Genomic DNA, 22,795 nt, shown 5'->3' with positions numbered 1-22,795 from the left:
AAATCGCGATCCATCCATGGCTATTAACCAGTTATATGCTGCTGTCAAATGCTGACAGTAGCATTTAACAAGCGCTTCTGGCAATCGCGCCGGAAATGCACCCAGTGCTGACCCATGTCACGTGATCGCGGGTCACCAGTGTGTTGACATGACAACCGGAAGTCTCCTGGAGACCCCTATGGTTGTCAGTGCCGGCTTTCTGTGAGGGCCACCCAGTGGTCGGCGCTCATACTAAGTGAGTAAATATGCTATATAGAGGCAATCTGAGCATCGCCTCTATGTAGCAGAGGCGATCGGGTTGTGGCAGCTTCTAGTCTCCCACGGAGACCATTAAAGCATGCCAAAACTAAAGAGAAAATTTATTTAAAAATATAAAAAAATAAAAGTTCAAATCACCCTCTTTTCGCCCCATTCACAATAAAACAATGCAAAAAAATCAAACATACTCATATTTGGTATCGGCGCGTTCGGAATCCCCCGATTGATCAATACAAAAAAGGATTAACCTGATCGCTAAACGGCGTAGCAAGAAAAAAAGTCAAAACGCCAGGATTACGTTTTTTTGGTCGCCATGACATTGCATTAAAATGTAATAACGGGCGATCTAAAGAACGTATTTGTACCAAAATGGTATAATTAAAAACGTCAGCTCGTCATGCAAAAAAATAAGCCTTCATCCAACCCGAGCTCACAAAAAATGGAGACACTACGGGTATCGGAGAATGGCGCATTTTTGTTTTTATTTTTTTTTAACAAAGTTTGGAAAAAAAATTCACCACTTAGATAAAAAACAACCTAGGCTTATTTGGTGTCTATGAACTCATAATTATCTGGAGAATCATAATGGCAGGTCAGTTTTAGCATTTAATGAACCTAGTAAAAAGCCAAACAAAAAACAAGTGTGGTAATGCCCTTTTTTGCAATTTCACCGCACTTGGAAGTTTTTCCCATTTTCTAGTACACAACATGTTAAAACCAATGGTGTTGTTCAACTCGTCCCGCAAAAAACAAGCCCTCACATGGCCATATTGACACCAAAAATAAAAAGGTAATGGCTCTGGGAAAAAGGGGAGCGAAAAGCAAAAAACGCAAAACCGAAAAAAGCTCTGGGTTTTAAGGGGTTAATAATGAATTTGACCTAGTCTGTTTCTCTGCATTTTGTATTTTAATCTGTTTGGTGTGTATTATATGTTTTTCAAATGTAGCCTTTTTTGGTGTAAAGTAATTTATCTAATTAATTTTGTCATTTTATGGTTATTTTTGGGGTTATTTGTATTATTATTGTTTCATTAGTATAGTCACCTGTGTTAAAATTTAAGTGTTTCCTTGTAAAGTGGTTGTTGTTTTTCTCTATGGAGTGATTTTCAGGCTTCTCAGTGAAGTGATCTTCAGGCTTCTCAATGGTGTGATCTTCAGGCTTCTCAGTGGGGTGATATTCAGGCTTCTCAATGGTATGATCCTAAGGCTTCTCCGTGGTGTGATCTACAGGCTTCTCAATGATGTAACCTTTTGGTTTCTCAATAGGGTGATCTTCAGGCTTCTCAGTGGTGTGATCTTTTGGCTTCTCAGTACAATGATCGTCAGGTTGTCAGGCTTCTCAATGGTATGATCTTAAGCGTTCTCTTTGGGATGATCTTCAAGCTTCTCAATAGTGTGACCTTTTGGCTTCTCAATTGGATGATCTTCAGGCTTCTCAGTGGTGTCATCCTAAAGGTACCTTTACACTCAGCAACTTTACAACGAGAACGACAACGATCCGTGACGTTGCAGCGTCCTGGATAGCGATCTCGTTGTGTTTGACACGCAGCAGCGATCTGGATCCCGCTGTGATATCGCTGGTCGGAGCTAGAAGTCCAGAACTTTATTTGGTCGTCAGGTCGGCGTGTATCGTCGTGTTTGACAGCAAAAGCAACGATGCCAGCAATGTTTTACATGGAGCTAACGACCTGTGAGAACGATAAGTGAATCACCGTTATGTCACAGGATCGCTCCTGCATCGTTCTGGAGCTGCTGTGTTTGACGTCTCTACAGCGACCTAAACAGCGACGCTGCAGCGATCGGCTCGTTGTCTATATCGCTGCAGCGTCGCTGAGTGTGACGGTACCTTTAGGCTTCTCCTTGGGGTGATCTTCAGGCTTCTCAATGGTGTGACTTTTTGGTTTTTCAATAGGGTAATCTTCAGGCTTCTCAGTGGTGTGATCTTAAGGCTTCTCCTTGGGGTGATCTTAAGGCTTCTCAATGGTGTGACCTATTGGCTTCTCAATAGGATGATCTTCAGGCTTCTCAGTGCGTGATCTTTTGGCTTCTTAGAACGATGATCTTCAGGCTTCTCAATGGTGTCATCCTAAGGCTTCTCCTTGGGGTGATCTTCAGGGTTCTCAATGGTGTGACCTTTTAGCTTCTCATTAGAAGGATCTTCAGGCTTCTCAGTATGATGATCTTCATATTTCTCAGTGGGGCAATTTTCAGGCTTCTCAATTGTGTGATATGGAGGCATCTCAATAGCATAACATTCAGAGATCTCAATGGGACTATATAGTGAATGGCCCCTATATAGTGAGTGGCTCTTTTCCCAGCCGAGATACTGTAGGTAAACTATAAATTCCCCATAAGGTAAAGGCTGTTGGCATAACGCATGGAGGGTAGAGCTTTACTTTGGCTAATAGAAGGAGATCCTGATTAAGAGATCTCTTTCATACTGGCATTTTATGCCCTGTAGGACAAATGGATTAGGACAACCATACAAATATCAATAGGCACCCATGGCTTCCATTATTTTTAATTACTGCACCACAGTGTTGTATGGAGTGGCTAACTTAATTGTGCCCTATCTTTTCAGAAAAGTCTCCACCACTGCCCGATTTCTGTTGTTGTCTGTAGCACTGACTTACGTCACATTGACAATGCTGCAGGCAGTGATTGAGCTCAGCAGCTCTGAGCGGCTCGTTCCATCTACATCGGCAGAGCTGCTGAGCTCAGTTAACCTCTGCAGTGCTGTCGACGTAATGTCAGCCTTGCACACAATATTACAGACACTGAGAGCAGCAGCGTATACTCATCGCTGGACTCAGGGAGGACTCAGTTCCTCTTCATACTTTTTGTGGCCAGCAATCTATTTGGCGACCCTTCTACCATTATTGTGACCTTTTCTTTACTTACTCTTGCTGAGACAGTCTTCCTTCTAGCCATGACATACAGCTCACCACACCTAAACGTTGTTGGCTTATTACACCTTTGTTGGATGGGGTCTGCTTGGATTGTCAGTCTTGTTTGTATAGTGGCTCATCATTCTTAGGAAGTCATTATCTTCCATGCCAGAAAATGTTTCTACCTAAGGAGAAGAATAAAATAATTAAATTGTAGCACGTCTCGTAATCCTGACAGAGCCTACGTTACACCTCACCTTGTGCGTTGCTCTGCATGGATTGGCTCGGGGGTATTTTTTGCTTTCATTTCATCATCGTCCAAATGAATTATCGGAAAAGAATGTTTCGCTCAGTAAGATGATTTGTTAAGATTTTGTCAAAATAAGACTCGGGAAAACCCAATGGTAGGAAGCACCTTCAGGAAAAGGCTGACAGGATGTTCTCGCATTGTAAGTCTATCACGGCCACAGACAGAGCTGAGAGCCGAGGAACAACATTAAGGCTGTCAGGGCGCAGAAAGTTCACCAACCCTCAGAATCCTCAAGGTAACCATTTTTGATCTTCAATTTATATATAAATTCTAATTACTGTAATAAATACAGTTAATTTTGCAGTGCCCACTGTTGGCATATTGGTGCGTCGCCCTCTGGCAGTCAGGAGAAATCAAGGTGGTAGTATTTTATTAGTACTGGATATGGTGGATATTACGTTTTCTCATAGATGGTCAAGATGATTATTTACTTCCTTTTTTTTTACATTTGCTAATGTATCTTGCACTCCTATGCAAATTAGAAGTGTTGTGGAATGGTCTTGAAAGTGTTAAATGTAAGAAAATAAGCACATACATATTTAAACGGTGTAATAACTATTGACATAAGCTGTAGAGTGTTATTATATAACCGCAGCGCCATGTTACGGTGCACAAAAGAAATAGTTGTACACTATGACGCGTGATACGAGAAAAATCATTGCTGGCCTGAAACGCGTCAGCTGAAGTCACGTTTCTCTGCCCATGATATGCTCGTTGTATGGATGAAATAAAAGCAGGTGGATATTTGTAATCTGGGACAAATCTTCAGTTAATTTTGCCAACTGCACAGTGACATCCATCACCCTTAGAAATTAATTGTAAAAAAATATGTGTAAACTCATGATGTACAGACAGAGCCTTATTTCAGTGATGTGGCTTGAAAAAGGCTCAGTGTGAGCCGAAACGTCGCGCATTGATGCGGGTCGATTAAACTTCACAAGTTTTTTCGCTTTGAATCCTTGGAGTGCTGCCTTCTTTTTTTGCTACTTGATATATATATATATATATATATATATATATATATATATATATATATATATATACAGTGCCTTGCGAAAGTATTCGGCTCCCTGGAACTTTTCAACCTTTTCCCACATATCATGCTTCAAACATAAAGATACATGTGCTCAGTGTGAACCTGCTTTCATCTGTAAATAGCACAGGGCGCTAGTGGCGAATTTGCCAATCCTGGTGTTATGTGGCAAATGCCAAACGTCCTGCAAGATGTTGGGCTGTGAGCACAACCCCCATCTGTGGACGTTGGGCACTCAGACCATCCTCATGGAGTCGGTTTCTAACCGTTTGTGCAGACACATGCACATTTGTGGCCTACTGGAGGTCATTTTGCAGGGCTCCGGCAGTGCTCCTCCTGTTCCTCCTTGCACGAAGGCTGAGGTAGTGGTCCTGCTGCTGGGCTGTTGCCCTCCTACGGCCCCCTCCACGTCTTCTGGTGTACTGGCCTGTCTCCTGGTAGCGCCTCCAGTCTCTAGATACTACGCTGACAGACACAGCAAACCTTGCCACAGCTCGCATTGATGTGCCATCCTGGATGAGCTGCACTACCTGAGTCACTTGTGTGGGTTGTAGAGTCCGTCTCATGCTACCACGAGTGTGAAAGCACAACCAACATTAAAAAGTGACCAAAACATCAGCCAGAAAGCATTGGTACTGAGATGTGGTCTGTGGTCCCCACCTGCAGAACCAGTCCTTTATTGAGGGAGTCTTGATAATTGCCAATAATTTCCATTTGTTGTCTATTCCATTTGCACAGCAGCATGTGAAATTGATTGTCAATCAGTGTTGCTTCCTAAGTGGACAGTTTGATTTCACAGAAGTTTGATTTACTTGGAGTTATATTCTGTTGTTTAAGTGTTCCCTTTATTTTTTTGTGCAGTGTACGGTATATTATTTATTATTATTATTTTATTTTTTTATGTATTTTTTTCTTCTTTTTTTTATAATTTACTTACTTTTTGCCGTTATGATTAAAAACGTTTTTTTTATCTGCTGCAGATCTTCCAGTTCTCTGAATGCTGAGCTCTGTATCATCCCACCCACATCTCAGATTGGCAGCTCTCTGTGTACACTGTGCATAGGCAGAAAGCTGCCAATCTGTGGTGGGAGAATGGTTGTACTACATGGCAGCAGGTTTCCTAGTCTTCTAGTGATAATTTCCTGCTGATACAGTAAATCAATGATTTTATAAAAACCACAACAAGCAGCCCTGTAAGCCATATATCTCTGGAATCAGGGTCTCTGCCCCTACATTATTCTGCTGTCAGATTAGGTAGCAAAAACCTGGTGACAGATTCCCTTTAAGCCACCTGCGATCTGTGAGTTGGTCACATCTTTGGTCTAGTAGATAAAATGTTTTGAAGAACTGAAAGGGTCGTCTTGAAGCTTTAGGGGCAGCTGACAGGAAAACGGAAGCTTGGGCTGAACATGGCTGTAGCCGGCTTCTTTGTTGATGTTACTGAGCTCATTTCCAAGCTGTTATACTTTGCAGCTTTGCTCAGGGCCAATGACGCTTCCGATTGCCTTGAGAACACTTCCTGTAAGTTTCGAGCTAGACTCTACTCACGTATGGAGGATAGGACTTCAATAGCCATGTCAGATGTAATATCGTTATTAAATAACACCACCCCATAAATGTAGATCAGAAATCAACCAAAAAAATGAGTGTAAAAAACATTGCTGCATTATTTCTCCCCAGACACAGCGCCACCCTCGTACACAGGCTGTGTCTGGTATGGCACCCCAGCCACAATCAATTGAATGCTATATTACTGAACACATGACATGGGCTAAACAATCTTGTTGTTTCTGGAGGAAAGTAGCCATGTTTTGTGATCTCAGGTCGCTGCTCTGTTTTCCACCCTACTTTGCACTGCAGTTGCTTTTTATTTTTATTTTTCAAATCCTATGAAATCAAATTTCAACAGTGTAATAGGAGCATAAAGGTTATCAGTCCTGTTTTGATTGCCCACATTTTTATGTGTTAGGCACAGTTAATCCTATATTAATTTTTTCCTGCCTATTTCGATGCCAGACGTGGGCCCTTTAAATGATTCATTCCACTTAGAACGTGCAGATTTCTGCATTGCATAATTAACATGTGGCTTTGGCATCAATGATTGTCACCCAGCAGGCGGCGTATCTGTTCCCAGTCCATTCCTCCGTGGGCACGTATGGCAGAGAGGAGTAAGCAATCTGTTCACATGATTGCTGATGTTTGGATATACTCCGTCCAAGACGCCTCTGACGATGATCCGACTGCTCAGCCTGAGTGACAAGCATTGTCGCTCCATAATGTCACCAGATCCTAAAAATAGTCATGAAGAATGAATGGGAAAATGCAAGGAACATAGGGCCCCTGTTCTAGATCAATATGTGGACCCCATTATTTCACAAAGCTCCCACTTCACAGTCACCTATCATAAATAAGTGGGTGTAGATGACAGATACCAAACTTTTGGGGTCTTTATTCAGCCAGAGCATGCCCACTACATCAGCAGTAGTGAACATGCTTCTGTATGGGAATCTGAAATATGCAGTTGCCCACAGTTGTGCTAGGAGCAGGTACCCTTGACCTTAGGACAGTAGGCCAAGGAGAAGTAATTTTACTAAATCTCTGGCCAAACAATCGTAACAGTTGTCGGATGTGATTTTTGAGGTGTAGTGTAGCAGAAATGACAGATCAGCACAAAACATACCAAACTAGTAATGTAGAGGTTATAATATTGTCGAGATGTTATAAAACCTGTTCACACCTGTTCCCTTCAGCCTACGTCCTGCCTTTATATAATCTCCAGTGTATCCTCTCTCTTTTATGTTATAATCAGATGTATTTTTGTTATTTGATGCAGCCCTGTAGGGGGCGCTATACCATCATTAATTAGATCCGAGATGTGTTTATTTTTATTTCTGGTAATTTTACGATCTCATAGTGCTTACTGCACTGTCATGCTGGTGTTTTACCCTGTTAGGCCGGCGTCACACTGGCATATTGCATCCGATGCGAGAGCATCGGATGCGATATGCTAATGACACTCGGCTCCTGCTCGCAGCAGAGCAGGAGCCGAATGTCATGCGTCTGTGCTCCGATTCTTTTGCACAGGGAGGATGGGAGCACAGCTGCGGAGGAGGCGGAGAAATGAATTTCTCCATCTCCTCCATTGCTGGGGTCCGCTTATAACGCACATCACTCGGATGATATCCAAGCGATGTGCGTTGTCTCCAGGGCCGGACTGGGACTAAAATTCAGCCCTGGCATTTGAAGTTACACAGGCCCACTTGTCACATGGTGACTGTATAATATCTTTGTACACTTGTAGGCAGGGCCGGTTTTAGGCAAAGTGGGGCTCTAGGCAAAGTTTAAAATGTGACCCCAAATGCTAACATATTGCATTTCGGTTTACAAGCACTGAGTTCAGGCCGCTAAATGAGTTTGATCGACAATACTGAAGTTGTTCAACACTTGTTTCCCGGCCTCTTTCCACCAGCTGAGGAATAATGATGGGACAGAACAATCACTAATAGATCACCATACAGGATCATGTTATCAGCAGCACATCTACAGTTTACACCGGCGATGTTCTGCTGAGAACAATGATTTTTGTTCCAGCAAAAACAATATGAATATGCAGCATTTTACTTGTTTAGTAAAATACAGCCCATAGTCCTCCATATATTATAATGTGCACCACAGTCCTCCATATAGCATAATACACTCCCTATAGTACTCCATATACTAAAAGACACTGCTCAGTCCTCCATATAGCATAATACACTCCTCATAGTGCTCCATATAGTATAATGCACCGCCATAGTCATCCATGTAGCACAATTCACTTCCCATAGTATAATGCACCCCATAGTTCTTCATATAGTATAACGTATTCCCCATAGTCCTCAATACAGTATAATGCAGCCCACATATAGTATAATGCAGCCAACCCAGAGTATAATGCAGCCAACCCAGAGTATAATGCAGCCAACCCATAGAATATAATGCAGCCCCCCCATAGAGTATGATGCAATCACCCCTCATAGAATATAAATATAATACAGCCCCCCATAGAATATAATGTAGCCCCATCAAAGAGTATGATGCAATCATCCCTCATAAAATCTAATACAGCCCCCCATAGAATATAATATAGCCCACCTCCCCATAATATATAATGTAGCCCCACATAGTATATAACACAGCCTCCTCCATATAATATAATATACCCCCCATAGTATATAACACAGCCTCCCCCATAGAATATAATATACCCCCGCAATAGTATGTAACACAGCCACATAGTATATAACACGGCCTCCCCCATAGAATATAATATACCCCCCATAGTATATAGCAAAGCCCGCATAGTATATAGCACAAGTTGCATAGTATATAGCACAGCCTGCATAATATAGCACAGCCCGCGTAGTAGTATACAGCACAGCCCACACAGTACTATATACAGCACAGCCCACACAGTGGTATATACAGCACAGCCCACATCTCATCTCTCCCCCCCCCCCCCCCCGATAATGGCCCCACAGTCCAGTAAAAAAAAAAAAAACACTCTCCTCACCTTTCCTCTTGCCCGCGCTGTTCCCTGCTCCTGTCTCGGCCGCTGCAGTCTGCCCGGGACACAGCAGTGCACGATGATATGATGTAATCGCGCACCCGCAGTGTCAGAGGCAGAGTGGGGAATGATGGGAGAGGGAGCGTTAGCAGACGCTCTCTCCTCCATCATTGCATTGAACTATACCGCCGTCATAGACGCCGGTATAGTTGAATGCGGCGGCGGCACCGGCGGGTGGAGGGGGGAAGAGTGCAGCGGCCCACTACTGGCACCGGCCCTTCTGGCATTTGCCAGAAGTGCCCGATGGCCAGTCTGGCCCTGGTTGACTCACTCGCACCCATAGGCTTATATAGGTGCGAGGGAGCAAGAGTTTTCCTCGGTCCGAGACAATCGCAGCAACGGCCGACAAAAAGTCGGCTGGTGGGAGCTGCCCCATAGCTTAACATTGGTCCGAGTGCAATGCGATTTTTTATCGCTTTGCACTCGGCCGTTTAAAACGCCAGTGTGACGCCGGCCTAAGTGTCATTGCCTTCTTCATCAGGCTATACTATGAGCATCCATGATATTTAGACATTATTACACCACATGCTATATTAATTTTGATCCAGAATAAGACCATACCGTGAGAGTCCATGGTGTGAGAGTCCGTGCTGTGAGAGTCCGTGCTGTGAGAGTCCGTGCTGTGAGAGTCCGTGCTGTGAGAGTCCGTGCTGTGAGAGTCCGTGCTGTGAGAGTCTGTGCTGTGAGAGTCCGTGCTGTGAGTCCATGCTGTGAGAGTCCATGCTATTTGTGGTAGTTAGGCATCACTCCTGTACCTGCTATGAGAGGCTGTGTCCCTATCGATCAAATGAGAAGCTCTAGTATTTAAATATCTTTACTGTGCCTTCATGGTTAGAGCTGTTCAAAAAGATTTGCAGGACCCTGGTCTAGTTTCCACATCAGTAGTCCATGGGCGCCATATCAGAGCCCTATGAACTCCCTCCTACTTATCAACATGTCTGACTTTTCTTCTGACTAGTAGGCCCAACGCGGCATCATGACATCGTATCACAGTACTCTGGCCTGGCAGCCACGGCCTACCAGTGGTCTTGGGAATCATTGTGTTCTGCTCTATTTGTGGTAGTTAGACATCATTACCGCTGTTTCAGAGAGAGACATTAGTTACTAGGATTATTACTGTCCATATTCTGAATATCCATGATTTTTTTTACATCATTACTGTCCATACCATTATAGTCTATGGTAGTTAGATATCATTACTGTCCTCACTGTGGCAGTCTGTGGTGGTTACACATTATTACTGTCCTCACTGTTGACGTCTATGTAGTTAGGGATCATTTCTGTCCTCACTGTGAGAGCTGTGGTAGTTACACACAGTTGTCCATGATACTTAGACATAGTTACTATCCAAACTGTGAGAATCCCATGAAGTTTAGACATCATTCTTGTCCTCATTGTGAGAGTCTGTAGTAGTTAGACATCATTACTGTCCTCAGTGTTGGAGTCTATAGTAGTTAAGGATCATTCCTGTCCTCATTGTGGGAGTTTGTGGGAGTTAGGGATCATTCCTGTCCTCATTGTGGGAGTCTGTGGTAGTTAGGGATCATTCCTGTTCTCATTGTGAGAGTCTGAGGTAGTTAGGGATCATTCCTGTCCTCATTGTGGGAGTCCGTGGAAGTTAGGGATCATTCCTGTCCTCATTGTGGGAGTTTGTGGTAGTTAGGGATTATTCCTGTCCTCATTGTGGGGGTCCGTGGTAGTTAAGGATCATTCCTGTCCTCATTGTGGGAGTTTGTGGGAGTTAGGGATCATTCCTGTCCTCATTGTGGGAGTCTGTGGTAGTTAGGGATCATTCCTGTCCTCATTGTGGGAGTCTGTGGTAGATAGGGATCATTCCTGTTCTCATTGTGGGAGTCCGTGGTAGTTAGGGATCATTCCTGTCCTCATTGTGGGAGTCCGTGAAAGTTAGGGATCATTCCTGTCCTCATTGTGAGAGTCTGTGGTAGTTAGGGATCATTCCTGTCCTCATTGTGGGAGTCCGTGAAAGTTAGGGATCATTCCTGTCCTCATTGTGGGAGTTTGTGGTATTTAGGGATCATTCCTGTGCTCATTGTGAGATTCTGTGGTAGTTAGGGATCATTCCTGTCCTCATTGTGGGAGTCCGTGGTAGTTAGGGATCATTCCTGCCCTCATTGTGAGAGTCTGTGGTAGTTAGGGATCATTCCTGTCCTCATTGTGGGAGTCTAAGGTAGTTAGGGATCATTCCTGATAGTGCAGCGCCCCAGAGTCCTGGTCGTTGCAGTAGCATGGTTCAGCCACTAAGGGGGGCCATGCTGCGTTCGATGGCACGGAAGGAGTTCTCTGAGCAGGTATCACAGTCACCAATACATTTCACAGCAGGGCCTCCGGGGGGAGCTAAGGGTGCTATTCATTAGGCCACTCCCCACCATAGTGGGTAAACTGGGGGTCAGGCAGGAAGTTAGGGAGAACGCTGACAGGATTGAACGGAGCAACACCTGGTGGCAGAGGGTGTTGTGAAGGGAGAGACTGTAGGGTCTCTGCCAGGGGTGGGATCCTGGCAGAGGCTTGGCATGGAAAGAACGTAAAGGGACCGTGCCTGCTCAGCATAGCGGCGGTGCCCAAGGAAGGACTAAGAAGCGAGATAGATTGTGCTGAGTGAGAAACGAAATCAAGCGAAAGGAGATACCAGTGAGGGTTGTGCTGAAAGAGGCAGCACCTTACTGAGGCGCACTACCGGTGGCCGGAACGCCGAGGAGGTAAAGAGTTTCAAGCCATACCTCAGACCTACGGCAGGGCAGTTAGCTTGAGGCGGACTGTCTCACGCATCACCCAGGAAGGCAAAGGGGGGTACCAACAGGAGAGGGGCGCAGATAGAGTCCCGGAAGATCTCCGAGCCTCCCCGTCATACGGGTGCGTTCCTACCATAGTATCTGGAGGGACGAGGAAGATCATTGCGAATTAAGTTGTTGTGAGGGAACACGAGAAACAGACACAACAGTTGTGGGGTACTTTCCGTAAGCACAGCAGGGAAGGACTGCAACACATAGCGCTAGAAGGAAGGCACCGATTTCCACCTGCAAGGAGAGCTCTGGAAGTGCCATTGGACCGGCCGGACTTGCGCAGCCTGGTGAGCCGTATTCCGGACTGAGGACCCAGAGAGCTTCAGTAAAGAGGTAAAGAGACTGCAACCTGGTGTCCTCGTTATTTACCGCGACCTGCACCCCACAACTGCACCGCTACAACATCACTTATTGCACCGGACGTCCCCCACTGACAGACAGGGCCACGGACCGGGTCTAGCCACCGTGACAACCCCAGGACTGAGACCTAGAGGCCCGGCTCCGGGTACCCCTCGGCCCTGCGGCGGTGTGGGGGCGCTCCAATATCGTTGTGGGAGTCCGTGGTAGTTAGGGATCATTCCTGTCCTCGTTGTGGGAGTCTGTGGTAGTTAGGGATCATTCCTTCCTCATTGTGAGAGTCTATGGTAGTTTGGGATCATTCCTGTCCTCATTGTGGGAGTCTGTGGTAGTTAGGGATCATTCCTGTCCTCATTGTGGGAGTCTGTGGTAGTTAGGGATCATTCCTGATATCGTTGTGGGAGTCCGTGGGAGTTAGGGATCATTCCTGTCCTCATTGTGGGAGTCCATGGTAGTTAGGGATCGTTACTGTTGAGCTTTCAATTTATTTCAAAACTTTTTCAATGAGCAATACTTTATTGTCAGTGACGTAGTACAACTCATCATTACCCCACAGGGGTGTACATAATTCACTGTGCCCTATAGCGGGTGAATGCTCTTCCTGGTTTTGAGGTCAGATTTGGAGCATTCTGTACTGGTGACCCGGCTGATTCATGTGTCATCTCTAAGGCGCAAAGTATTCAAGCACATACTAGCTCCCTGCTGTGACGTGGTACGTATAGCCTGGGGCCCGTACAGACGCCTACTCTGTATTGAGGCTTTGTGTCTAAACTTGCCTTCTCTATATGAGTGACTGTACATGTCTGGATGTTATATTGCTGATTTCTATACACTAAGTATCCCACAAATATTTAGGACTATTCGTTAGGACTTATCTTATGGACTTTAGGACTTATCTTATGCCATTTTACGTACATGGCATTTGGCCTTTTGTTTCTTATGTATAGCAGAATTTTCCATTAATTAATGATTTGTATGCCTAACATTAGCCAAAAGCGGCACTGCTGCACTAATTGAGGGGACTAATGGAAACTGTGCAATATTGTGGGGCCAGTATGATGGATACGGTGAGACTGATACCATATGCAGGGTACCTAACCAGATATTAGCGGTGCAGACTGTATATACACCCCTGGTGAACAGGGCTGCAGTACCACATACAACCCATGCAGAAGGGTGACCATGTTTATAAAAGAAAAAAGGCTGATTATTTTTTCTAACCATTAACAACTTTTTTATGGTGAAATGCAATCCCCCTTCTTCACCCACCCTTATTAATTAATTAACAGCCGTTGATTTTTTTCTTTGCATTTTAACCAATCACCATTTTTTCTATTTCAGCTAAACCAGGGGATGAGCTGAAAGTAGAACAGGCTGTGAAGGATTTCAGATCATTGAGTTTACCCATCATGAGGAACACTGGAGCTACATCCACATATATCTTCACCTCACCTAACGAGAGGCCTGACCAGCCGCCATTCAGGAGGGAGAACTCCGACATCTTGGTACGTGACCGTCAGCTCATAGTGAGAGCTTAGAATAATTCATTATTAAGCTTTATGCAGTTTTGGATGAATGACGTTTATTTATATGGGTCTCTGGGCGAGAAAGGTCTCATCTTTAGGTCACGTTCTCACATTCAGTATTTGGTGAGTTTTTTACCTCAGTATTTGTAAGTCAATACCAGGAATGGCTGATAAATACTGAAGTAGTGACGTCTTTCTATTATACTTTTCCGCTGATTGTTCCTCTCCTGGTTTTGGCTTACAAAATACTGAGGTAAAAAAAATAAAACCAAATACCGAAAGTGTGAACATGGCCTTAGGTGCAGAGGACAAACGATTTTCAGGAGGAGCGCAGAGTAAATGGTAGTTGGGGGCCCGTTTGAGATTTTGCGCCATTTATGTTTTGCCTCTGGAATTATGACTGTTTATGGTGTGAAGCCGCAGCCTCGGCTGATCTGCTGTTTCCATTTCCTTTTGCCGATTTGCCATGTTTCCTGCTGTCTCGCTTAGAACAAATACTGTGACATGAGCACAAGTTCCTTTCCTATAGTTTCAATCGGGGCCATGTTGGAGCAGCTCCAGAATGACAGGAACTGGCCTGTTCTCGGCCTTGACGACCACTTCAAAGAGCCCCTCGCACACGGCGCTGTCTATCCAAGGAATCTGTCGGCTTTGTCGCCCTTGAACTTGAGAGTCAGAATTTTCATTATTTCATTAAGTACACGTTTCACAACGTAAGAGCTGTCGCCCTATTTTGACAGCGAGATCAGAATGTGTAATCTGACAGGAATTGTCAAGAAGTAAGGTATATAGTTTGAGCACCCCTGGTCAAAATTACTGTTATTGTGAACAGTTAAGTAAGTTGAAGGGGAAATAGTTTCTTAAAGGCCTAAAGTTAAAGATGACACATTTCCTTTGTATTTTAGGAAAAAAAATATATATATTTTCATCTTTTACATTTTAAAAATTACAAAAGGAAAATGGGCCGATGCAAAAGTTTGGGCACCCTGCATAGTTAGTAATTAGTAGGACCCCTTTTGAAAGTATCACAGCTTGTAAACACTTTTTGTAGGCCGCCAAGTGTCTTTCAATTCTTGTTTGAAGGATTTTCATCAATTCTTCCTTGGAAAATTCTTCCTGTTCTGTGAGCTTCCTGGGTCGTCATGCATGGACTGCAATTTTGAGGTTCAGATCAGGGGACTCTGAGGGCCATTGTAAAACCTTCAGCGTGCGCTTCTTGAGGTAGTCTGTTTTGGATTTTGATGTGTGTTTAGGATCATTATCCATTTGTAGAAGCCATCCTCTCCCTCTTTTTAACTTCAGCTTTTTTACAGATGGTGTTATGTTTGCATCCAGAATTTGTTGAAATTTCATTGAATCCAATCTTCCCAATACCCATGAAATGTTCCCCTTGCCATTGGCTTCAACACAACCCCAAAGAATGATTGATCCACAATCATGCTTAACAATAGCGAGATGTTCTTTTCCTGACATTCTGTGCCCTTTTCTCTCCACGCATACCTTTGATCATTGTCTCCAAAGAGTTCTATTTTAGCCATATTGGTCTGCATGACAGCCGTCACTCAAATCCTCTTGGCGCCGGGTGCCGCCTCCTCATTGCTGTTTTGAAATGAGCCGGCGCCTGCGCTCTTTTCTCCTGCCTTGGGCAAGCGCAGTGAGCGCTGCCTGTCTGTCCTCATATGCAGTCTAGCTGACTGCGCCTGTGCGGACGCCCTGCCTGTGAATCCCCGCCCCGCAGTGTCATCTTGTTTATTCATACTACGGGGCTGGGATTCACAGGCAGGGCGTCCGCACAGGCGCAGCCAGCTAGACTGCATATGAGGACAGACGGGCAGCGCTCACTGCGCCTGCCCAAGGCAGGAGAAAAGAGCACATGAGCCGGCTCATTTCAAATCAGTGGCGAGGAGGCAAATCTCCAAAGGTGCCCACACTTTTGCATCTGCCCATCTTCCTTTTTGTAATTTTAAAAATGTAAAAGATGAATATATATATATATATATATATTTATTATTATTATTATTATTTAATGTTATAGCGCCATTCATTCCATGGCGCTTTACATGTGAGGAGGGGTATACATAATAAAAACAAGTACAATAATATATATATTCCCCATAAAATACTAAGGCTATGTGTCATCTTTAACTTTGGCCTTTTAGAGGTTATTCCATCTTCAGCTTGCTTAACTGTTCACAATAACAGTAATTTTAACCAGGGGTGCCCAAATTTTGAAATTCCACTGTAAAAATGTAGTATTGGAAATATCGCCTTGGAGGGATTTTACCATTCTGTAAAACTATATCCTTAGGATAGGAAAATAGCTTTCATGGCATCACAAAACCCATTCATACAAAAAGACACCAAACACTTTTAATGTGGATAAAAAATGGCCGTGTAGTTTATTAGGGTTACATAAGTTAAATAAATACCAATAAATATACTCAACACTTAAAACCAAATTTCCATACTTCTCCATAAAACCAATCCACCCTTACATGGGTGATTTTCCCACCAGGCCAGGTCTCAAAGAGACCTGGTCCCCCCACCACCACACAGCCATCTTTCAATAATCAACTGTAGGTCAAGATTGAAAATGTCCAATCCAATATCAGATAGATGAATTAGATCTCGTCTATAAAGACCAGGTAAGAAACCTTCAAGGTCGGAATGCCTGAAAGAAAAACCTGAAACCAAAGGAAAAAATTTCTCCATCGCTTTGTTCACTCTTTTGCGTATTTTCTCCAAAAAAGAAAAACGGTTATTATGCCACAATAGTCTGGGAACGATCTCGGAAAAAACAAAAGATGAATGAGGTAAAATAGACCGAAAACCAATCATATCAGATCTCATAGTGGCTAACAAGTCCATGGTCCTGATTTTTCCGAGATCATTCCCAGAAACATGAAAAATAATTAGATCAGGAGAAGGGTATTCTTCTAACCATTTTTTAACTTGAATAACCAGGGAAAACCAACTCAGACCTCGAACCGCGAGCCACCAAACCTGAATAACTGACATATTAAAAGATAAGTTCTCTGTGTAAACTCGCTGACTAGCCCTCTTCTGGGCCCAGAAGACAAAAGAATGTCCGACTATCCAGATAACTAACGGACCTAAAAGAAAATTGATAATTAATAATCATAAAGATCATGTCTGATATACAGTTTGAATCTTTTAGAGTTCCATCTCCCCAATTCTTTTATTCCGGCCTCAGAGAACCCGGCCCTAGAGGCCTCAGTAGCCGCTCCTATCCTAAAAGAATGGGAAGTAATGTTCAAGTGTTTCAAGTTCAAAAAAGACAAACATTTCTTCAAAATAAAATTAAATTGAAATATAGTGACTGGTGATAAATCCCTATGAATAAACAGTGGGCCTTGCTTTAAAGGTCTAGTTTGAAGCCAAATAGACATCTTATTCACAGGGCAAATGGATGGATCGGAAATAGCATTAATTCTCAACTTTGAACCTCTTCCTAACTGATCCGTCTTTGATTTCCTAATAAAAAGAATTAAAAAGGCTTCATGAATTTGAATATCTGCTAACAAGAGTCCAGAAGGTTTAGATTTTTTGGCGGAGACTACTTCGCCAATCCTTAGTGCCCCAAAAAATGATAAAGAAAAAATGGCGCTAAATAAAAGCGCCTCCTCAGAATTCAAACAAACGTGGCAGAGACTAGAGCATAAATCTCTGAGCAGTGATAGAGATATACAGTTAGGTCCATATATATTTGGACAGAGACAACATTTTGCTAATTTTGGTTATAGACATTACCACAATGAATTCTAAACAAAACAATTCAGATGCAGTTGAAGTTCAGACTTTCAGCTTTCATTTGAGGGTATCCACATTAAAATTGGATGAAGGGTTTAGGAGTTTCAGCTCCTTAACATGTGCCACCCTGTTTTTAGAGGGACCAAAAGTAATTGGACAATTGACTCCAAGGCTATTTCATGGACAGGTGTGGGCAATCCCTTCGTTATGTCATTCTCAATTAAGCAGATAAAAGGCCTGGAGTTGATTTGAGGTGTGGTGCTTGCATTTGGAAGGTTTTGCTGTGAAGTAAACATGCGGTCCAAGGAGCTCTCCATTCAGGTGAAACAAGCCATCCTTAAGCTGTGAAAACAGAAAAAACCCATCCGAGAAATTGCTACAATATTAGGAGTGGCAAAATCTACAGTTTGGTACATCCTGAGAAAGAAAGAAAGCACTGGTGAACTCATCAATGCAAAAGACAACAGTGGTGGATGATCGCAGAATAATCTCCATGGTGAAGAGAAACCCCTTCACAACAGCCAACCAAGTGAACAGCACTCTCCAGGAGGTCGGCGTATCAATATCCAAATCTACCATAAAGAGAAGACTGCATGAAAGTAACTACAGAGGGTTCACTGCACGGTGCAAGCCACTCATAAGCATCAAGAATAAAAAGGCTAGACTGGACTTTGCTAAAAAACGTCTAAAAAAGCCAGCACAGTTCTGGAAGAACATTCTTTGGACAGATGAAACCAAGATCAACCTCTACCAGAATGATGGAAAGAGTAAAGTATGGCAAAGGCGTGGTACAGCTCATGATCCAAAGCATACCACATCATCTGTAAAACACGGCGGAGGCAGTGTGATGGCTTGGGCATGCATGGCTGCCAGTGGCACTGGGTCACTAGTGTTTATTGATGATGTGACACAGGACAGAAGCAGCCGATTGAATTCTGAGGCATTCAGAGCCATATTGTGTGCTCAGATCCAGCCAAATGCAGCAAAACTGATTGGCCGTCGTTTCGTACTACAGATGGACAATGACCCAAAACATAAAGCCAAAGCAACTGAGGAGTTTATTAAAGCAAAGAAGTGGAATATTCTTGAATGGCCAAGTCAGTCACCTGATCTCAACCCAATTGAGCATGCATTTCACTTGTTAAAGACTAAACTTCAGACAGAAAGGCCCACAAACAAACAGCAACTGAAAACCACCGCAGTGAAGGCCTGGCAGAGCATCAAAAAGGGGGAAACACAGCGTCTGGTGATGTCAACGAGTTCAAGACTTCAGGCAGTCCTTGCCAACAAAGGGTTTTCAACCAAGTACTAGAAATGAACATTATATTTAAAATTATTGAATCTGTCCAATTACTTTTGGTCCCTTTAAAAACAGGGTGGCACATGTTAAGGAGCTGAAACTCCTAAACCCTTCATCCAATTTTAATGTGGAAACCCTCAAATGAAAGCTGAAAGTCTGAACTTCAACTGCATCTGAATTGTTTTGTTTAAAATTCATTGTGGTAATGTCTATAACCAAAATTAGAAAACTGTTGTCTCTGTCCAAATATATATGGACCTAACTGTAGGTCTTCTAGTATCGGGCATAAAATTTGATTTTTTGAGGCCCTTCAAAAACTGTTTCACCAGAAAAAAATTCGTTAAAGGAATGCTACCTGAAAGTTTCAGAAAAAAGGAAACTCCCGCAAGGCTTTTTGCTATCGCGGAGTACGACAGACCCCTCTGGGCCATTTCAGAAGCAAATTTGAGCGCTGCCGCAGGGTTTGAAACTAAAGGGTCAAAATAGTTTAACTCACAAAAATTACTCCAATTACGCCATGCGGCTGAGTAATCAGCCCATGATCTTTCGGACAGAGAATTTTTAATAAAATGCGGTATTAAAGGGTGATCACTTCCCAGATTGAAGGGGATAAGAGGGTTGCTTCTGAATCCGCATACGGAACCTGTAGAAAAAAATTCGACCACTGACGATTAAGCAAAGAGTCCGTTAAAGCTATAAGCTTACTCTGTCCAAGCTTAGCCTTCAACCAAAGATTATTTTTAAGGCAAAGAAAAGCTAATTGTCTCAAAATTTTGGCTACTAGAGTGTTTTTTGAAGATAAAGTATTAATGGCAAAAACAACCGCCTGGTTGGAGGAAAGCAACAAAATTCTGGAATTCTGCATTAGAGACCCCCATGTATAAATCCCGGAAAAAATAGAAAAAATTTATAGAATTGTAAAATTAGAAACAAACCGTTCAGAAACCCAAATCTCCGGCCAACAAAAACAAGTCCAATGGGAGGCAAAAAGGATGCAACCACCGAGATGCTTGTCAACAGAAAAAATAAACGGGAAAGAGTCCGCAGCTACAAACGATGACTGCCACAAGGATCGACCATTATGCTCTGATAAAAAGGAAAGCCATATTCTGGCATCTTCCTTCAGAGCAGAACGAACCCTAATATGAGAATGGGGTGAAGATACACCCTTGGTGGCATCATATAAGCTCCTACAAAACGTCCGACCAATAGGAATCACCCGAACTGCAAAATTCAACAATCCCAATAAGGATTGAATTTCTTTAAGAGTAACCTTCTCTTTTGACAAAAAATTAGTTAAAGCAGTGCAAAGTTTCAAAATTTTATCCGCCGGAAGTCGAGATTCCATATTTTTAGAATCCAGGGTAATTCCCAAAAACTCAATGGATCGAGAAGGACCAACTGTCTTTTCGTGGGCGATAGGGATGCCGAAGTATTCACACATATGAATAAATTTGGTAAGAGCGTCCTCACAAATAGAGGAGCCAAAGGGACCAATGAATAAAAAGTCGTCCAAATAATGGAGAACACCCGCCTCTTTACAAGACGATTGCACGACCCAATGAAGAAAGGAGGAAAAACTCTCAAAATAAAAACAGGATAAAGAAAAACCCATGGGTAAACACTTATCATAAAAGAAACAATCATCAAAATAAAAACCTAGAGAATTAAAACCGGAGGGATGGACGGGGAGAAGCCTGAACGCTGATTTAATGTCTGATTTAGCCATTAAAGCATTGCATCCGAATTTACGGAGGATCTCCAATGCAGAATCAAATGAAGAATAAGAGACTGAAATTAAAGACTTATCCACCTCATCGTTCAAAGATGAACCAGAAGGGTAAGATAAGTGGTGAATTAGTCTAAATGAACCCTCCTCTTTTTTTGGAACTATACCCAAAGGGGATGTACGAAAATTAGAAAACGGAGGTGTATTAAAAGGGCCAGCGACCCTGCCTAATTGAATTTCACTCAAAATTTTTTCCCTAGCTACTCCCGGGTTAGCCTTTAAAGAAGGTAAATTAGCAACAATCAGACAGCCCTCCCCTTTAAACTGAGGTACAAAAAATCCTTCAGAAAAACCAAAAAACAACAACCTACTGGTCTCCTGATCTGGAAACCTGCTTAACCAAGGGGACATGTTTGCTAGTATCACTGGTGTCTGTGCTTTTTGTAATATGTTCCCTGGCAGAGGGCTGCTGAGATGCTTGTTTCTTGAAACATTTGGCCACTGGGTGTGAGTTGCCACAGAATGAACATTCGTGGCGGAATCTGCAATTAGTATTCCATTTGCAAAAGGAATCATTGAAGGCGAAACAAACGCCCCGCTTCACAGTGTTAGAAGAAGTCTGCCTAGCAGTAATGTGTCTTTGTGGAAGCATTAAATTGATCCACAAACCAATATCCTTCACTCCCCAATGGAGCTCAGGATGAACTGATAGTTTATGTCTGAAAGCCTCATCGTAACTCAGCCAGGCGAACCCGCCGAAATTACGATAAGCTTCCAGTATAATATCTAAGTGTTGAAATAATTTACTGCAGAGATGGGGAGATTTCTCCCCCAAGACTGCAGCAAAAATGGAAAATGCTTGAACCCAATTGTTAAATGATTTAACATTCGTGCGTTTAAATTCATCAGACTCAATTGTATCCTCTTTTTTATCTGCTCTGACATGCTGATCTTTTTTAGGTAATAAAGAAAAAATATCTACATACTGATTATTCCAAATGAGCTCTTTAACAGCAGAGCTCAAGTGGAATCCCAAAGGCGATAACTCGCATGTCAGAGCTTCTTTAAATGTGTTAATAGGAATAGTGTTAGCGGTTACTGCGGTAGACACCGCAGCGCTAGGCAAATCTGCTAAGCGTGCAGTAGAAGGAATAATTTCTTTTAAAGTATCCGCTAACACTTTCCTTATTAAGTTAGAAAGGTGTGAATGAGGGACAGACGTAGGTAAATTAAAAGTCTCACCCCTCGGTTGGTGTCCGGTCCTGGGATCTCGGGAGCAGCTGGAGCTCAAGCCCTCCAAGTTAGGCAAGCTCACATTGGAAGCTGCTGCGACCGGTGATTCCTCTTCATCCGACTGGGACGAGATCAGATCTTCTTGAACGCTGGTATGACCAGCGGATGCTGAAGCTGTCACCGCTGCAGGAGCCGCTGGCACCGCAGCGCTTTTACGGCCGCGGTGGTTTGCGGGCTTCCCGGCCGGAACAGCTGACGAGGATGGCGCTCTATCTTCAAGCAGGCTCTGGAAGTCTCGCGCTGGGCTGCGAGACTTCCGGGGAGGGCGGCGCCGAGACTTTCCCCTCACTTCCTGTCTGGAGCGGCTAGATGCAGGCGGCGACGCTGAGGGGGAATAAGGAACCCTCTGTCTTCTGAGCCGCCCGGAAGCTGGAGATGCTGGCGATATCGAGGAAGCTTGACCCGGCGGCTGGAGAAGAGCTTGACACGGCGGCTGGAGAGGAGGTTGACCCGCCGGCTGGAGAGGAGCTTGACCCGGCGGCTGGATGAGCGCTTGACCCGGCGGCTGGAAGGATGCTTCTGCAGGAGGAGGGACGGACTCAGCTGCCGCCGACAAAGGTTCTATAGCCAGGCAGCGCTGAAGCCAGTCCACTCCACCCTCGGCTCCGGCTCTTGTCAGGATCTGCTGGAGGAGGCTTTCCATCTTCAAGGTAGTTCTTCTTCTTTTCTTCTTTCTTCAACTGAATGATGAAAACCCCAAAAAACCGGGTTTATATAGACAAAAATCAGGCGCCCAAGATTCAAATAGCCAATAAAAAACGGCCAAAAAAGGGCGCCAATCAACCAGCCAAGACTGGATAAAACCAGTATCCCTCATCCACAGCTGACCGGCCTGACCTTTATATGACCTCTTATTACAGCAGCCATATGATAAAAATTAGGGTTTATGAGGCCATGAGACCCCCGCTGTATTTCTTTTGTGC

The 22,795-nt window shown here is 43.6% G+C and overlaps 1 protein-coding gene across 2 annotated transcripts in view; it reads left to right on the top strand.

Moving 5' to 3' along the window:
- The window catches only part of PLEKHG5 (pleckstrin homology and RhoGEF domain containing G5), a 264,891-nt gene that overhangs the window by 176,178 nt on the left and 65,918 nt on the right, over positions 1–22,795 (top strand). For both annotated transcript variants that reach the window (XM_077250373.1, XM_077250374.1), the window contains one exon: positions 13,595–13,758. In XM_077250373.1, coding sequence (XP_077106488.1) covers positions 13,595–13,758 — 164 coding nt within the window. The remainder of the gene's footprint in view (positions 1–13,594; positions 13,759–22,795) is intronic.

The sequence above is a fragment of the Ranitomeya variabilis genome, chromosome 4, assembly GCF_051348905.1.
Source record: "Ranitomeya variabilis isolate aRanVar5 chromosome 4, aRanVar5.hap1, whole genome shotgun sequence".
Lineage (NCBI taxonomy): Eukaryota > Metazoa > Chordata > Amphibia > Anura > Dendrobatidae > Ranitomeya > Ranitomeya variabilis.
The sequence above is the reverse complement of the archived record's forward strand: the minus strand, read 5'-3'. Positions and strand labels throughout refer to the sequence as shown.